The 16,660-nt window shown below is 37.6% G+C and overlaps 1 protein-coding gene across 14 annotated transcripts in view; it reads left to right on the top strand.

The window, feature by feature from the left end:
* The window catches only part of ZBBX (zinc finger B-box domain containing), a 140,108-nt gene that overhangs the window by 68,050 nt on the left and 55,398 nt on the right, over positions 1 to 16,660 (top strand). For 9 of the 14 annotated variants that reach the window (XM_070582180.1, XM_008516231.2, XM_070582191.1 and 6 more), the window contains one exon: positions 12,379 to 12,534. The exons of the other annotated variants lie outside the window; for them this stretch is intronic. In XM_070582180.1, the coding sequence (XP_070438281.1) occupies positions 12,379 to 12,534 (156 nt within the window). The remainder of the gene's footprint in view (positions 1 to 12,378; positions 12,535 to 16,660) is intronic. 14 annotated transcript variants of the gene reach the window in all.

The following is a 16,660-nucleotide window of genomic DNA, read 5'->3' as shown; positions in this document are numbered from 1 at the left end:
GGGTGCTGAGGTCCCCACTATTATTGTGTTGTTTTTAACATCTTCCTTTAGGTCTGTTAATAGTTGCTTTATGAACTTTGGTGCTCTTGTGTTGGGTGCATAGATATTTATAAGCATTATTTCTTCTTGATGAAGTGTCCCTTTGATCATTATATATTGTCCCTCTGTGTCTCTCTTTACCTGCCTTATTTTGAAATCCGTTTTGTCTGATGTAAGTACCACAACACCTGCTTTCTTTTTCTTGCTATTAGCTTGAAGTATTGTCTTCCACCCCTTCACTCTGAGCCTGTGTTTGTCCTTGGGGCTGAGGTGTGTTTCCTGGAGGCAACAAATTGTTGGATCTTGTTCTTTAATCCATTTTGCAACTCTCTGTCTTTTTATTGGAGAGTTCAATCCATTTACATTGAGGGTGATTATTGATGCCTGTGGGCTTAATGCTGTCATTCTGTCACTCATTATCTGGTTTTCCTGTGTTACCTTTGTTTCTCGTCCTGTGTGTTTTAGCCTACCCATTGACTTCTGCAGTTTCTTATGCTGGGTTTCTTAGATTTTTCCTTATTTATGTTTTGTAGGTCTGTTCTGTCTTTTAGTTGAGTGGCTACCCTGAAGTTTTTATAATATAGTCTATTCTCTGGTGGTCTCTTACTTACTTGGCCTAGACTGATTTAGTCCCTTTGCTTTTCCCCTCCTAAATTATTATTTTCATCTCTTATTCCAACTAGTGTTATGAGTTTGTAGTTAGAGTGATAAGATAGTTTTTACTTTGCTGGTTTTCTTACCTTTCTCCTAATGCTATAGTTGAATATTTGCTATTCTATTCTGGTTCTATCTGTCTCCCTACTCTGTGGTTTGTGACCTCTTTCTCCCTTTTTTTCTTTTTTCAGGTATGAGAGCCTTCTTGAGGATTTCTTGTAGTGGAGGACTTTTGGTTACAAATTCCCTTAACTTTTGTTTGTCTGGAAAAGATCTAATTTCTCCCTCATATCTGAAGGATATTTTTGATGGATACAGTATTCTTGGCTGCAGATTTTTGTCTTTTAAAGTTTTGAATATGTCACTCCATTCTCTCCTGGCTTGTAAGGTTTCTGTAGAGAAATCTGCTGAAAGTCTGATAGGAGTTCCTTTATAGGTTATTTTCTTCTGTCTTGCTGCCTTGAGTATTCTTTCTTTGTCTTTCATTTTTGCCATTTTTACTACTATGTGCCTTGCAGTAGGTCTTTTCACATTGACAAATCTAGGAGATCTGAAAACTTCCTCCACACACATTTCTCCCTCAATCCCTAGATTTGGGAAGTTCTCTTCTATAATTTCATTAAGGACACTTTCTGCTCCATTTTCCTCTTCCACGTTCTCAGGAATTCCAATGATTCTTAAATTCATTCTCCTCATTTAATCCGATATTTCTCTGATATTTTCCTCATGCTTTTTAATCCTTAGTTCTCTTTCTTCCTCTGTCTGGAGCCATTCAGCCTGTCTATCTTCGATTATGCTCATTTGCTCCTCTATGGTGTCTACACAGGCATTCAGGGAATCCATATTCTGTTTTATCTGGTCTATTGTATTTTTCATCTCTAGTATTTCTGATTGATTCTTCTTTATAGTTTCAATCTCTTTTGCGAAGTAACTCCAGAACTTGTTGACTTGTTTCTTTATCTTTCCCTCTACCTCATTGAGTTTTTTGATGATAGCTACTCTGAACTCATTTTCACTTAGTTTACCTATTTCCAAGTCCTCAGGACTTAATTCTGTGCTTTTATTGTTCTCCTTCTGGTCTGGAGCTTTCATAACTTTCTGGATGGTAGAGGAGTGTTTTTGGTGCATGATGGCAGCATTCGGTTGCAGTTACAGCCTGTCGCCACTAGATGGGAGTTGAGGGTTGCGCATTCTGAGCTCTCTGCCTTCAGGCAAGATGGTGGTGCCCAGCAGGGGTTGGGGGAGGAGGGGCATTTTCTCTGCGTGCCAATCTGGATTCCGATCAGCTCTCATTCTCTGGTCTCCCGGGTCCCTGGCTTGATGGGGTCCTGGCACATGGAAGCTTTCCCCTGTCAGCGGGTTTCCACTGCACTGGTGGTGGGAGTCCTGGATGATCCCACGGTCACGTGGCCCCTCCCCCACTCCTTCCCTCTCCTGCGTCAGTGATCCCAGTCTCTAGGGGAGGGAGCGAGGTTCTCTCTTACCCTGTTCCAGCTCCTCTGATGTTGGCTGCAGCCTCTCTGTCCTCGTTCGTCTTGTTTCTGTAGTTTTCTGACCGTCTGGCCTTAGGGTCACTGGCTGAAATTCAGTTTTTCCAATCCTTTGTTGTAGTTTGGAGGGGAGAGAGTCCCCAAAAGGAGATTTTATGTGGATATAACTTAAAAATTCCATTAGTGCATACTTTGATCTTCTTGAAATGATTTTAAAGTTAAAGGCTATCCAAGTCCCAACTATATTCAACAATCACAGCAACCAATGAATTCAGAATGTTTCTTGAGTTTTGCTGTAACATGCTTCTTCCTCTGTGTGTGTGTGTGTGTCTCTCTATCTATTAACAAAGTAACACAACTCATCTGCAGAAATTAGAATTTTTAGTTTTTAATGTAAGGCTGTGGTTACAATAAATACCTTCTAAAATTTTGCACCCGGAAAATCAACAAAAGTTAACACCATGAAAAGAGAGATTCCAGTGTTCTTTCTTTTTTTTTTCAAATTTAGGAAGTAACGTAGGTCTGAACTATGTGCGAACTTCTTCCAGCTAGAACTTCTGGATCACGTAAGGGAGGGCTGGCTATGTCACCGTGATCATTAATATTTATTGATGGATAGCCAGGATTGGGGATGATGATGGTAGTTAGAGTTTTGAAGCACTGACACTACCACAAAGTATATCATTTTTCTAACTAAACTAAAACTTTTACTCTTGGACCTTAACTTGTACAAGGTGCCATCCATTCCAAAATGCTATAAAATATCAACCCTCTTTACTTTGATTAATGATACATTGTCAGAGTGATGAATTCTTCTAGAGTGTAATTTGAAAGATAATATCATTCTAGGGAGAAAAAAAAGTTCAGGTGAGAATTTAGAACAGTTACCAGATGAAATCCTACCATCACACAGTGCAGTGAAGGATGTGGGGGAATCTGGAAATGCCGGCAGTAAATCACATTCTTTGGCTTTAGTTGAAGCTTCTATCCTACAGTGAGATATATGATGTACTATGTGCCCTGAAGGTTGTTTTGGTTTGATTTTTAAACATTTTTAGCAGGTAGAGCAGTTCCACAGGTAATTTTATTTATTTCTACTCTCCTCCTCCTCCTGTTGCTACCTATTAGTATTGCTATGTTTAAATTTTCATATTTAGAAGATGGAAAGTGAATGATCTTTAGGTTGAGCTTTAAAATTTGAAAATATCATTTATACATGGTATAGTGTTATGATACTTGATATGAATAGTTATCTGTTTTAAATATTTTATAACAATAACCTTCACAGTCTTGTTGATTGATTATTTATTACTTGAAACAATAGTTTTTATATTATTAAGTGAAATATAATGTGTTTTGTGTTGCAAATCTATATGTATCCTTTTAAGCAGACACAAAAGGCTGCAGGAAATATACCAAACTGTTAATAGTGGTTACCCCTGGGAATTACCATTCATGGATGAGAAGGAAACTCTATTCCTTACTTTTTAATATGGTAGGATTATGATTTATTTTTACTGGTGTTAAAAAACAAAATTTGGGGCCAGCCCAGTGGCATAGTGGTTAAGTTTGCACGCTCTGCTTCAGTGGCCCAGGGTTTGCAGGTTTGGATCCCTGGCATGGACATGGCACTGCTCATCAGGCCATGTTGTGGTGGCATCCCACATACAAACTAGAAGAAGATCGGGGCCAGCCCAGAGGCACAGCAGTTAAGTTTGCACATTCTGCTTCAGCAGCTCCTGGTTTGAAGGTTCGGATCCCCGTGAGGACCTATGCACTGCTTGTCAAGACAGGCTGTGGTGGGTGTCCCATATATAAAGTAGAAGAAGATGGGCATGGATGTTAGCTCAGGGCCAGTCTTTCTCAGCAAAAAAGAGGAGGATTGGCAGCAGATTTTAAGTCAGGGTTAATCTTCCTCTAAAACAAAAAAAAAAAACCCAAAACACCAAAAAACCCCACAAAACAAAACACAAAATAAAGGAAGATTAGCACACATGTTGCTCAAGGACAATCTTCCTCAAGCAAAAACAGGAAGACTGGCAACAGATGTTAGCTCAGGGCCAATCTTTCTCACCAAAAAACAAAATTCAACCGAATAATTTTGAAGATCTAATTGGCTTTATTAATCAGTTCATGAATAGGACAGCATCCCCTCTAGCAACTAGAAGGGTGCTATGAGAGATTGGATCATTGGAAGGTTTTTTCTAGGCAGGAGGGTGGGACAGAGGAGTTATTGGCAAAAGAAAAGAAAGGACTATTTTTAGGCCAGGCCATCTTCTTCTGGGGGAAGGGAATGGCAAAGGTTTTGTCGTGCAGATTACCTGGTCTCCCTCTGAAGGATGGAGAGGCCTATGAGACAGATTACCTCATTGGTCCTGACCGGAAAGTTTCAGACTGGCTGCTTAAAGTTAGTTTTTTGGGAGAGGTTGAAATGCAGTTAGATCAGGTATTAAATGTAGGTTTGGTATCATGGGCTTTAGCACAAGTGACACTATTTTGGGTCTGTGGTTTTATTTTTAACACTGGATTTCTGTAATTATAAAAAATACTGCTAATTTAAGGTTAGGTCTTTGTTACGATTTCTCAGTGGGAATGCTCTTGAGTATTTTGGGCAGTAACTTTTCTTCTCGAGGTGTATCTTTCCTCACATTTCGGAATATTCATAAGCCTAGTTATCACCCATTCAATGTCAGTAGTGCTCTCCGACAAATGGGAAAACCCAAAACACCTCCCCACATTTTCAAACTTGCACCAGTTGGGAAGCACCAATCTTTGTATTAGTTAGGTCTCTTTATACTAGCTTGAACAAAAAAGAATTTTTCCTTGTTGCTAAAGGCCTCACAGCTGTCTCATTGTATGGGAGTGGGGATGACATGGCTGAGTCACAGTAAGAACCAGGACCGGAAACTAGAAAGCTGCTGAGAGTCCAGGCCGACTTCTTTTTCCGCTTTCACCTTTATTTTTCTGCCTCTCTGTATAACTACTTAATTCTTTCTTTTTATAATTAACAAATTATGAAGTTGCATACTTAGAGGATCACCGAGAGAGAGACCAAATGTCACTTTCTTGATTCCAAATCTAAATTCTCATAAACTCAGCCTGGTGCTCACTTCTTGTCCAATGAACATAACTCAGAGGGCAGAGATATGTGGAGTAATTATGTCGTCCATGGTGGGGCTAGTGAAGATGAGCACTGCTGTGGGTCAGGGAGGAATTACCATAGACGGGGACATTCCTGGGAACTGAGCCTTCACCCTAGGACAAGCCTCTGCTGCAGTCAGCCATAGTGACGCAGGATGCGACTTGTTTATTAATTTATTTTTCAGTTCAAACTCCTTTTATCAAGGTTTAATTTACATACTATGAAATTCACATTGTAACTGTACAATTCAATGATTTTTAAAGTACATTTACAAACCTTTGTGTCACTGTTACCAAAACCAAAGTGGGTTCGCCTCCTGGCAAGTTAAATCAGACTCTCCACCAGAAGTAGTTGTCACACAAAGTAAAGTATATTTGAGGCAAATAGGAGGCCATGTGGAATCATTTCCAAAGTCATAGCTTCCGGAACAAAAGGAAGCAGGGACCTTTTATTTCGGATGGGGAGTGAATATTTAAAAGGGAGAGGTGGGTATTTGCTTGTGCAGGCTCAGTTGGAAAACATGCTTCCCCATACACTGCAGATTATGGTAATAAGGCCTAAGTTCCTCCTGGAGAGATCTTAGCATTAAAAATAAGGCAAAGATCATAGGGTAGCTCTTGTGCTGAGGCTTGGTCTGGCTCAGGGAGTTTGGTGATTGCATCTCCTTTACATAACAAAAGGAAAAAAAACAATTTGGAGAAACAGTTAAATGCTTCCAAACCCACCCTTGAATTTCTCAGGGCAATTAGTCAGTGACATCACCGCAATTGAGTTTTAGAAGATTTCCATCACACCACAAAGTTTTCTGGTGCTTTTTTGTGGTCAACCATTGCTCCCACTTTCAGCCCCGGGCAACCACTGATCTACTTTCTGTCTCTATAGATTTGTCTTTTCTAGAAATTCCCTATAAATGAAATCATTCCTATGTAATCTTTTGTGTCTGACTTCTTTCACTCAGCAAAAGGTTTCTGAGGCACTTCAGTATTGTTTCATGTTCATCATAGTAGTTCATTCCTTTTTAATGTCGAATAATATTCTGTTCTATGGCTATATCATATTTTGTCTATTCAGTCATCAATTGATGGACATATGGATTGTTTAGACTTTTTGGCTATTAGAATAATGCTGCTATGAATATTCGTGTACAAATCTTTGTGTAGACTCATATTTTCATTGTTTTGGGGTGGGTACCTAGGAATGGAATTGTTGAGTCTGTTAACTTTTTAAGAAACTACCGAACTATTTTCCAAAGTCTCTCTGCCATTTTACATTCCCACCAGCAACATGTGAGTGTTTCCTTTTCTCTACATCTTTGCCAAAACTCGATTGTCAGTCTTTTGCATTGTAGCTATTCTAGTATGTGTGTAATGATATCTTATTGTGGTTTTAATTTGCATTTCTCTAATGACTAATTGAACATTTTTTCATGTGCTTATTAGCCCTCTGTATATCTTTGGAGAAATGTTTGGCCACTTTAAAATTAGGTTATTTGTCTTTGTGTTATGGAGATTTAAGATTTCTTTATACATTCTGGATGTATGTCTCTATCAGATATATGACTTTCAAATATTTTCTCATAGTCTATGACTTTATTTTATCTTATTTATTTATTTTGAGGAAGATTAGCCCTGAGCTAACATTTGCCACCAATCCTCCTCTTTTAGCTGAGGAAGATTGATCCTGAGCTAACATCTGCACCCATCTTCCTCTACTTTATATGTGGGATGCCTGCCACAGCAGGGCTTGATAAGCAGTGCATAGGTCCGCCCCCAGGATCAGAACCAGTGAATCCTGGGCTGCCGAAGCAGAGTGTGCGAACATAACCCTATGCCATGTGGCCAGCCCTTGACTTTATTTTTTTAATGAAAATTTTAAATTGCAAATTCCAGGTCCACTAAATTTATGATAGTATACTTGGTGCTGTCCGTAGGTCTCTGAGGCTGTGTTCATTGTCTTCAATCTTTTACCTTTTACTTGTCAAACTGGATAATTTATCTTGATCTATCTTCAAGTTCACTGAATCTTCCTTCTTCCATTTCAAATCTCTTGTTAGCCTATTTAGGTCATACTCAAGAATTGTCATTTTGTTTTTTTTTTATGATTTCCATTTCTTAATCAGCTCTTCTATAGCTCTCTCATTTTCAGGATGATTCCATTATGTGTTTGGTTGGTCCACTGCTTACCCCTACTGAGGTCAAAATCTCAGGCTATCAGAGCTGTAGGTTTTCCCCATTCATTTATAACCAAATTTGCTAGTTTATTGATAATGCAACTGCAGCTGCAAGATTCTTCCCTCTGCTTGGAATCAGGCACACTCCTTGTGCAGTAAGGACAGTCTTGCCCTTGTGATATTGACAAACTTGGGAAGGGAGATGGAAGATAGGAACAGCCCCACGCAAGGAAACTATAGACTCTTGCTGTTCTTCACTAATGTCCTAGCAGTTTCTCTTGAGTAAACACTTCTCAATTTGTTTGCTTTCGGTTGGTTTCCAGAACCCCGAAATAGTTTTTAACAAATTTATTCAGTTTAACATTTGTTTCATGGGGACAGAATTATTTACTGTCCTCTTCATTATATGCATAGTCAGAAGTCTCACCTCTGTCTATTGAATTTGGTAAGAATTCTATTTACTGCATATTTGAACTATTTCTCTTAGAGAGAAGTAGTATATTGCTATCCAGATAAAATGGTAGCAATCATTTAAATTCACTACTTCATGTCATTACTCTGCTAGGTGTTTTTCATACAGGATGTATATTCTTCAGAATAGCTCTGAAAGGTAGATAGTGGCTTCATTTTACAGGTGCAAACACTCAGGTTTAGAGAGGTAAATTATTTGGCTTTTCGTTCTATTATTAATAGTGCCATTGGTTTGCCTGTGTTTACACTGACTTAGATAGCTTGGGTATAAAGAAGGAATGTTCAAATAGAATTGTTAGTCATTTTTTATCTCAGTAAGCCAGTTAAATTTGACTCAGCCAACATTTCTCAAGTACTTAACCAGAATCAAGTAATATTCTAGCTGCAAAGTATGAAGGACAGTGCTGCAGGGAGAAGAATTGAAAGAGGGTGACATAGAATGTGGGATATAAGACAGAACAAGACATGGTCCCCTCTCTCAAGGAATTTGTAATCACACAAGAGAAGACATATTCAACCAGTTGTAATATGACTGACTAAGTGTTCTGACACACTGATACTCAAACCTTAACGTGCTTTCAAGTTGCATTTTAGACTGCAGGTTCTGATTCAGTGAGTCTGAATGGGACCTGAGATTTCATATTTTTAGCAAGTTTCCAGGTGATAGAGATGCTGCTGATTTATGGATCACACACTGAGGAGCAAAGCTCTGGTATTGGTATAAGCAAGGAGTTATAAGAGCATACAGAAGACGTTAATTTTGCTGTGGTTAGTTGAGGAAGAAAACTTCGTCTCAGAGAGATTAAACAATTTGCTGTTTTGAATTTGTGTTTATAATGCCATTGGACATACATTGGAATTGGATAACATTTGATCTGAGCCTAAAATGATAAGAATTGTAGTAGAAAAGCTAGCCTTTCCAAGTAGAGAGGAAAACTTTGGCAAGACATGGAAATAATATATTTATGTATGTTATTAATGGGAAACACCTTTTTAAGACTTTTTTTTTTTTTTTTTTTTGCTAGCTGAAACAGAATACCCAATTAGGGGAAGTTTCCAAAACTGAGCCAATATGTTAGGGTAATGATCGCTGCTGTAAAGAAGAACTCCAAATCTCAGTGGCTTAAAACAGTAAACGTTCATTTCTTACTCACCTAGGAATTCAATATGGGTGTTCCTAAGATATCTCCCTCTTAAGCAACGATTTTGGGACTGTTATCTGTAACACCACCATCTTTGATATGTTACTTTAAAGGTCACTGTACATCTTTTTATCCAGATTGCTCAACAGTAAAAAGCGTAGAGAAGGCACACCTGTTTCTTACTACCTTGCCAATGAAAGTGAAACTCATTATTACTCTCACATTCTATTAAACTATCACAGAGCTCCCTCCGGGTTCAAGGGGCAACCTGCCTAGGTGGAGAGACGTGAGTGTCTTGCAATTAGTTGTTCACTCTTCTCTGGAGTGAGTGTGTGAGATGGGTCTGGAGAACAGGAAGTTTCAAACCATTAACATATTGGTAATATATTATTCACTTATCAAGGAACATTTAAGTACTTATTGTAAAATAGCATGTTATAGTACTGTGGTAAATTTCTAATGTTAATGATTCTGTTAAATTTTCTAATGTAAATGATTCTATTAAATTTTATACCTCTTAATTAAGAGAGAGATGGTTTAAGTTTGTTCTATAATTCTACTCTTATAGAATATGTTTAACTTTGTTGTTCAAAAGTTCTGTTTTTTCAACATTCATCTTGCCTTCCAACCACCCCACTCCCCAGTAGGAGGTGACAGAGGAGATGAGTGAAAGGAGAATCTCTGTTCCTCCCTTCAATTTGCTAGTTTTTGGTCAAAGATGAAAATAAAGAAGCAAAATAAATTGAAACCAAAACTAAACAACCTAATCCCTGCATAAACATTTGTATAGAATTAGAGTTTTGTTTTTCTTTAAAGGAAGGAACAATGTTTATATCTATTAGAGATCAATGTAATATATTTTAAGTTTCAGGAAATCAAAAGTAAAACACATTTTATGAATTAACATAATCCAGCAGGGAAAAGAGATTAGGCTAGAAGAAGACAGAGCCTGTTTCTAATTCAAGCCCCAACATTTTGTATCCATTTGGCTTTGACCTAAGCTTTATGAACTTGCGTTTCCCCGTCTGTGCAATGGGGTCATAATATCTGTTCCCTCTCCTTGCATGATTATTTTAAGAACAAGAAAAGTAAAATAAGCATATACACTCTTACAACTGAGGAAAGTAATATTTAAATTTAAGATGTTCTAGGAAAGAAAATTTCCACTTATTGGCAGTTTATTTACACTTAATTAACAGAGCTTTAAGATATTTAGATATAGCTTTCCATTTTATCAATTATCCATGATGTTTATCTTATTTTTTAACAGTAAGTTTAACTTAAGGATAAAATCAACTTCTTTTGGCCATTTCAGAATCTCTTAATATGCTACCTAAAAATGTCATAAAAGTTAGTGGAACATTGATAGCAAGATTCATTCTAGGACAGAAATAACCTTTGCTTTGTGTTATTTAAATAAACATATATCTTTCAATGATATTTCTATCTTTATCATTTCATATAAAATCAATACTATTGTTTTTGAGATTTTTAAAAATGTAAAATGAAAACTAGACATTTTAACCACCTTTGAAATCAACAGATCTTTATTCTGGGGAATTTAAGATCAGACCTAGATTAAATTATTCTGTTTAAAAGACATTTTTTAAAATACAAGTATTTCTGGAAGGATGAAGCATTACCGTTAGCTTGAATTTCTTTTAAAAATAAGGATTACATAGGTCTATATAGGCTGTTTGATGATCATTGGGAAAAGTTTGAGCAGATACCATAGGTTTGTATACAGACAGCAATATATGTGCATAGGTTATGTTAGTCATTTTTCATAGATAATTTGTTAATTCAGTGTGATGTATTAGTTAATTTGATGTTCACTGATTTATTTCTAGAATCAGATTGTGGTGAATCTTAACAGATTTACAAAAGGTCAGAACTGCAAAATTTCAATGTAATCTTAGCTATTTAATTAGGTAGCTAGATGACAATTTGAAAATAGGAATATTTTCATGGGAGAGTACAAAATAATTATTTCTGATTCCTGCTGAAGTGTTTCTCTATCTTGAGGTCATTTGGTAAGAAGTGAGACCTATTGCTGTGTTCCCAGTGCCAGGTCCTCAGAGAGCCTCTGAAGGGTCTGCATCTTCCCCCTGGAGTTTGGTGCAAGCTCCAGTGGGATCCAGAATTCTGCAGGGGCCTTGGCGGACCAGGGTAGTTGCTGATAGACACCCCTCAGAGAATAGGGCCTCCCTGAGAGTTGCCTCTTCCTTTGCAGCCACTCTGAAGGCACACGAAAATGTTTTTTGAATTCTTTTTCTCAATTATTTATTCTAATTCTGCAGTTCTTCCTCTTCCTCCCCCAACACCTCATTTTCACCAAATGTTATCAGCCAGGCACTGTGGTAGCCACACAAAGATTTAAGAAGATGTGATTTTTCCTTCCGTGAGATTTTATAGTATGATGGGATAGATAGACGCCAAAAGGTGGTGTAAAATCAATATTATATGAGCTGGTAGAGGTTACAGAGGATGGGCACCTCGCAGCTGAGGGAAGAGGGAGGGGATAGTTTCCTGGACCTGTGGGAGTAACTCAGGATGAGTCCAGAAGGAGAAGTAGAAGTCTACAGGCAACGAAAGGAGTAGGGGAGGGAGGGCCTTCCTGCTACGTGAAAGTTATGAGCAAAGACACAACACAAGAGACCAGGGATGCCTTGGAGTTTACTAGGGAGCCATGTGCGGAGACACTTCCTGATGTGCACTTTTGAATAGCTAATACTTTCTAAAGACATTTCATCACCAAGGAATATTCATTACCGCTCATTCAAGCTCCTACTAGATTAGCTATATTCAGTTCTTTAGCCATGATGTGCACAAAATAACACATATATCTTTTGGGGGTTGACCTTGTGGAAAGGCTATGAGTCATCAGAATTATACACACCTGGGTCACTTCTCAGCTCTGCCACCCATTCACCAGGTGACCAGGGGCAAGTTATTTAAACTCTCAAAGCTTTAGTTTCTTTATCCCTAAAACAGAGATAAAAATGGTTATGCCTTAGAGTTGCTTTGAGAATTAAATATGGTTTGTTTTTAAGATACTTAGGATAGTATGAACCCAAACTAGCCCCTCAATAGATGGCAGCTGTCACTGTTATATTGGTTGATATAAACGTCAATTTGTCTTTTTAAATATTAAATAAAATTTATTGGATTTTAGGAGGCATAGAATAATGAAGATATGATCTGATGTATCTAATTTACTTAGGTTGACATATTAGGCTTTTTAATCATATTTTATTTATTTGTTAATAGGCAAAATCTCAAATGTTATCTAATGTATTGGATGTTGCCCATCGGTTTATAAAGGAAGTTAATCCAGATGAACCCAAGGGAGAGAATCATTCAACAAAAAAGATTAGTAAAAGTCAGCATAAACCCAAATCTCTTTTGCAGGGGAGCAGCTCTGAGGTAAGCAGAGGAAACTATTGTAGACATTTTCTGTCATATATAATCATGGAGACCATCATTCATATACTTCACTGGAGCTGTAGAGTTTTAAGGGTTTTTTATCACATTATTGTTTAATATGAATTTGTTCTTTAATGAATCAAACATATCTTGGCTGTAAAAATCTTTTTAAGCAGATTACTTTGATTCCACTGAATGCTGATTTTTTTGATGAATGATTCTTTGATGAATGAATGTGGCTTTCTGGGCATTTCCAACACATCAGGAAATGAATGAGTGTTGAGAAGAAACATAAAAAATATAGCACAATGCAATATAACAAATTCGTATTAATCAGGACCCTGAGGAAGCTAAATCTACCAAACCTTGCCAAGTGTTTTAGGTGACAGGCAATTTCACAGTTGTTTAAAATTGGATTTATAACACATTCTGGTAGTTATTCGGATTGACTACTGATGTTGTGGTGTGCTAGATAAGCTTTTGTCAGCTCATGTCTATATTTTTATTATAGACTTGTATTGATTCTTTAGCAAGAAACACACTTTCTCAAATTTTGATCTATGTAAGAGTCTTCCTGTCTTTAGTTGCCACTCACCTTTTCACTACAGTTCAGAAATAGTGGATAAGTTGGCCAAAGTCACACAGCTTGTTACTTGGTGACAGAGTCGGGCTTAAATTCCAGTCTGTTGAGTTCCAAACCTATGGTCATAGAACTTTTATAAAAGAACAGGTGCTCTATGCTTGCAGGACCTCTTTCCAGCAGAGAAATTATGCTTGAATTGTCCAGGAACGTCAACATAGTTGCATGGATTTTGCTTTCTAGAAGCCCTGCCAAGGGTGTTTGTGAAGAATCACTGAATGGGTTACATCCTTATCATTATAATAACAATGTTGAGGACTGACTATGTGCCAGAGACTCTTCTAAATATTTTACATGTATTATGTCTTTTTTTCTTTCTTAATTATTCCTTTTATTTTAAGATGAGAAAATAGTGGCAAAGAACAGTTTTTTTTAATTGCCCAAGGTATCATTGACAGTGGAACTTAGATTTGAACCTGGAACTTATGACTCCAAAGTACTTGCTTTTAATCACTACACACAGGCTGTGGTTTCAAGGCTTACTCCTTCATGCCTGCCATTTTATCTAATTTATCCTATCAATAAAAATAGTGATAATTCAACAGTTAACATTTATTAAACACCTTATGCTAGGAATTGTGCTTAATCATTTATTAACCTTATCCAATAATCACATAAATTTTGCATCATTATTACCCCATTTAACAGATGAGAAAGGCAGAAAGGACTTAAGTAACTAGCCCCACCAGACAGCTATAAGGCTTACTCCTTTGCCTGTGCTAATTTTAATCCCTACAATAAATGCTGCCTCTTGTCCCCAAAGGTAACTGTGTATGCTACATGGGCCTGCCATCTCTTGTCTTAACTTAAAAACCATTAATTCAGTGGTTTCTTCCAGGAGTATATGTTAGAATCAAGTTGAAGAAATGTTAAAGAAACATAACTGAGTTCAGTGTCTCTGTGGTTGGGTCCAGGTGTGTGTAGTTTTAACAGCTGCTCACTGATTCTGGTGAACACTCCTGGTTGGGCTCACTGCTATTGACCCCCAGGGGTGCGCCCATACACAGTACGCATACTGAAGAGATGCCCTCCTCGGATGCTTGGTCCTCCTCTGTGCTGAAGAGCAGTGGTTTCAGTATCACAAGCACTGAGTGAGTTTGTTAAAAATGTGCATTCCTGGTCTGCCACTCAAATTTTGATTTTTGTACAGCTGGGTTAGGGTCCAGGAATCTGGTATCAAGCAATTCGAATGCCTGGAAGAGTTAAAATAGTGTTAAAGTGTTAAAGTGTCTTCGAGCATTTCCTATGAATTCAAGCCAATGGATATCCTTGGAAAAGGATGCAGTTCATGAAAGAGTTTTCATTTTAGACACGGAAACCTGGGTTTGACCCTGGTTTTCTTACAGTCCTGAAATATAGGGCCATTTACTTAGCCTTTTTGATCCTCCATTTCCTCTTCTGGAAAGTGAGGATATGAAAACATCTTGCAAGGATATCATGTGGCCTGGAGGGGTAATGAATGTACTACACTGGATCCCATGTGCTCCTTCAAATTTCCTAGTCCCTTTGGAATTGGGCAGGCTCTGAGTGGAAGTGACATATAACAGTTGTGGGCTGAAACATTTAAAAGCCAGTGTACAATCCTCTGACTTTTCCCTCTCCTACCACCGCTATGTAGAAGGCAAGTATTCCAAAGGCATAGCTATAAAACACAAATGTCTTATATCTCTGATTCATTGCTTGGAAGGGAGAGTCCCTGGAGAGCTTCTGGAATCACTGCACACTTTAAACATTTTGTATGAAGCACTGGGTTTTCAGTACTCCTTCATGAGTGTAGCATACATACATAAACATAGTCATGTATCACTTACTAGATACCTGCAAATACCTTCACACATAATTCTAAAACTCAGTATTTTCAGGCTAAATTCATCACCTCTCCCCCAAAACCTACAGATGCTATTGGTGGCAGCCAATCTCCTAGCAGGAGCAGTTGTTTTCTATAGTCCTTTCTCCTCCTCTGCACATCCGTTCAGTTACCGTGTCCCATTCAGTCTGCAATCTAAAAGCTATCTTGAATATTTGGTCTCTTCTATCCTTATTGCTATTCCAAGTACTGAAACTAACTTTTTCTTAAAGTGCAAAAGGTTTATAAAGAGGAAAGTGCATTTCATTCCCTCCCCTTCTAGAAGTTAATAATAATTCCAGTTTTGTATGTATGTATTTCTTTACACAAATATTAATATGTTACATACTGCCATGCAAACATGCTTTTTCCACTTAATAATATGGTTTTAATATCTATATAAGCACATTCTACAGTCTTCTCATTCTATATAGTGGTTGTAAAATACTCCATTTATTAGATATGAAATGACTTCTTAAAATCTACTTTTCAGTGATCCACATTCACACTGTTTCAATCTTTTGCTAGTACAAACTATGGTATAAATAATGAATAATTTTGAAAAGTGTTGTTTTGCCTTTATGTAGGTGTATCCATATGATAAAATCCTGAAATTCCTAGGTAAAGAGAGTTTTGCATTTGTAATGTTGATAGATATTGCCAAATGGTTATTCTGTTTTACTTAGTTTCTTTGCATCCAAACTCACTATTCCCCGATTTCTCTCTCTCCCACACTACGCTGTGGGACTCTTCAATGGCTTTGTGTTTCCAACATGTTTAAACCTAAGTTCCTCTATATGGCAGGCAAGATCCTTATGATCTGCCCCTGCTTGTCTTTCCACCCTTTTTATTTTCTCATAACTCACTTTTTGCTGGAGCAACACAAATACTTACAGTTCCATGCCACTGTGCTGTTTGACTCCATGTCTTAGCATATGTACCATTCCCTGTCTCTGAAATACTGCCCCTGCCACTTTCTGCCCGTAGAATTCTTGTTTATCTGAGTTAAATAGCTGCTCCTTGCATCTGTCTCTGCTGTGGACTTATTAACCTGTGTTTCTGTGGCCAACAGTTAGCACTGTCTCTGGCCACCTTCCCAGATGCTTTTCATTTTATTATTTAAATTTTTTTGTACACATGTTTAGCAATCTTCTCTCAACTGTACTTTAACAATCTGCCTGTTTATTTTGCAATTAAGGGCTTAACACAGAGGATTCCACTCTTATATCTAGAAGAGACAATGGAGATTTAGTAATTTGATCAGTGTAGGTAATCCACATTTGATAATTCAGCATTGGTGTGGAATTTATTTTGCTTTGGTTTCCTAACTTGGCTGTTTTCTCCGATTCACTGGATAATTGCCAAATCCTACCTTTATTTTCTTCTCTGTTTCCACAGTGGATCTCTATTTTGTACTGAGTTCATCCTTTCCCCCATCATTAAGCTGAGAAGCATGCAGTGTTTCATATGTGCTAATTAATTTGTTCATTCATTCAACTAACTTTGAATGACCACCTCCTTTATGCCAGGCTCTACTCTTGGCACTGAGGAAAAAGACAAAATCCCTGACCTCATTAAATTCTAGTGGAGAGAGACAGGCAATAAACAAATGAACATTAGTAAATTTGTGTGGAGATACA

The sequence above is a fragment of the Equus przewalskii genome, chromosome 18, assembly GCF_037783145.1.
Source record: "Equus przewalskii isolate Varuska chromosome 18, EquPr2, whole genome shotgun sequence".
NCBI classification, from domain to species: Eukaryota; Metazoa; Chordata; class Mammalia; order Perissodactyla; family Equidae; genus Equus; species Equus przewalskii.
This window is presented reverse-complemented; position numbering and strand designations above follow the sequence as displayed.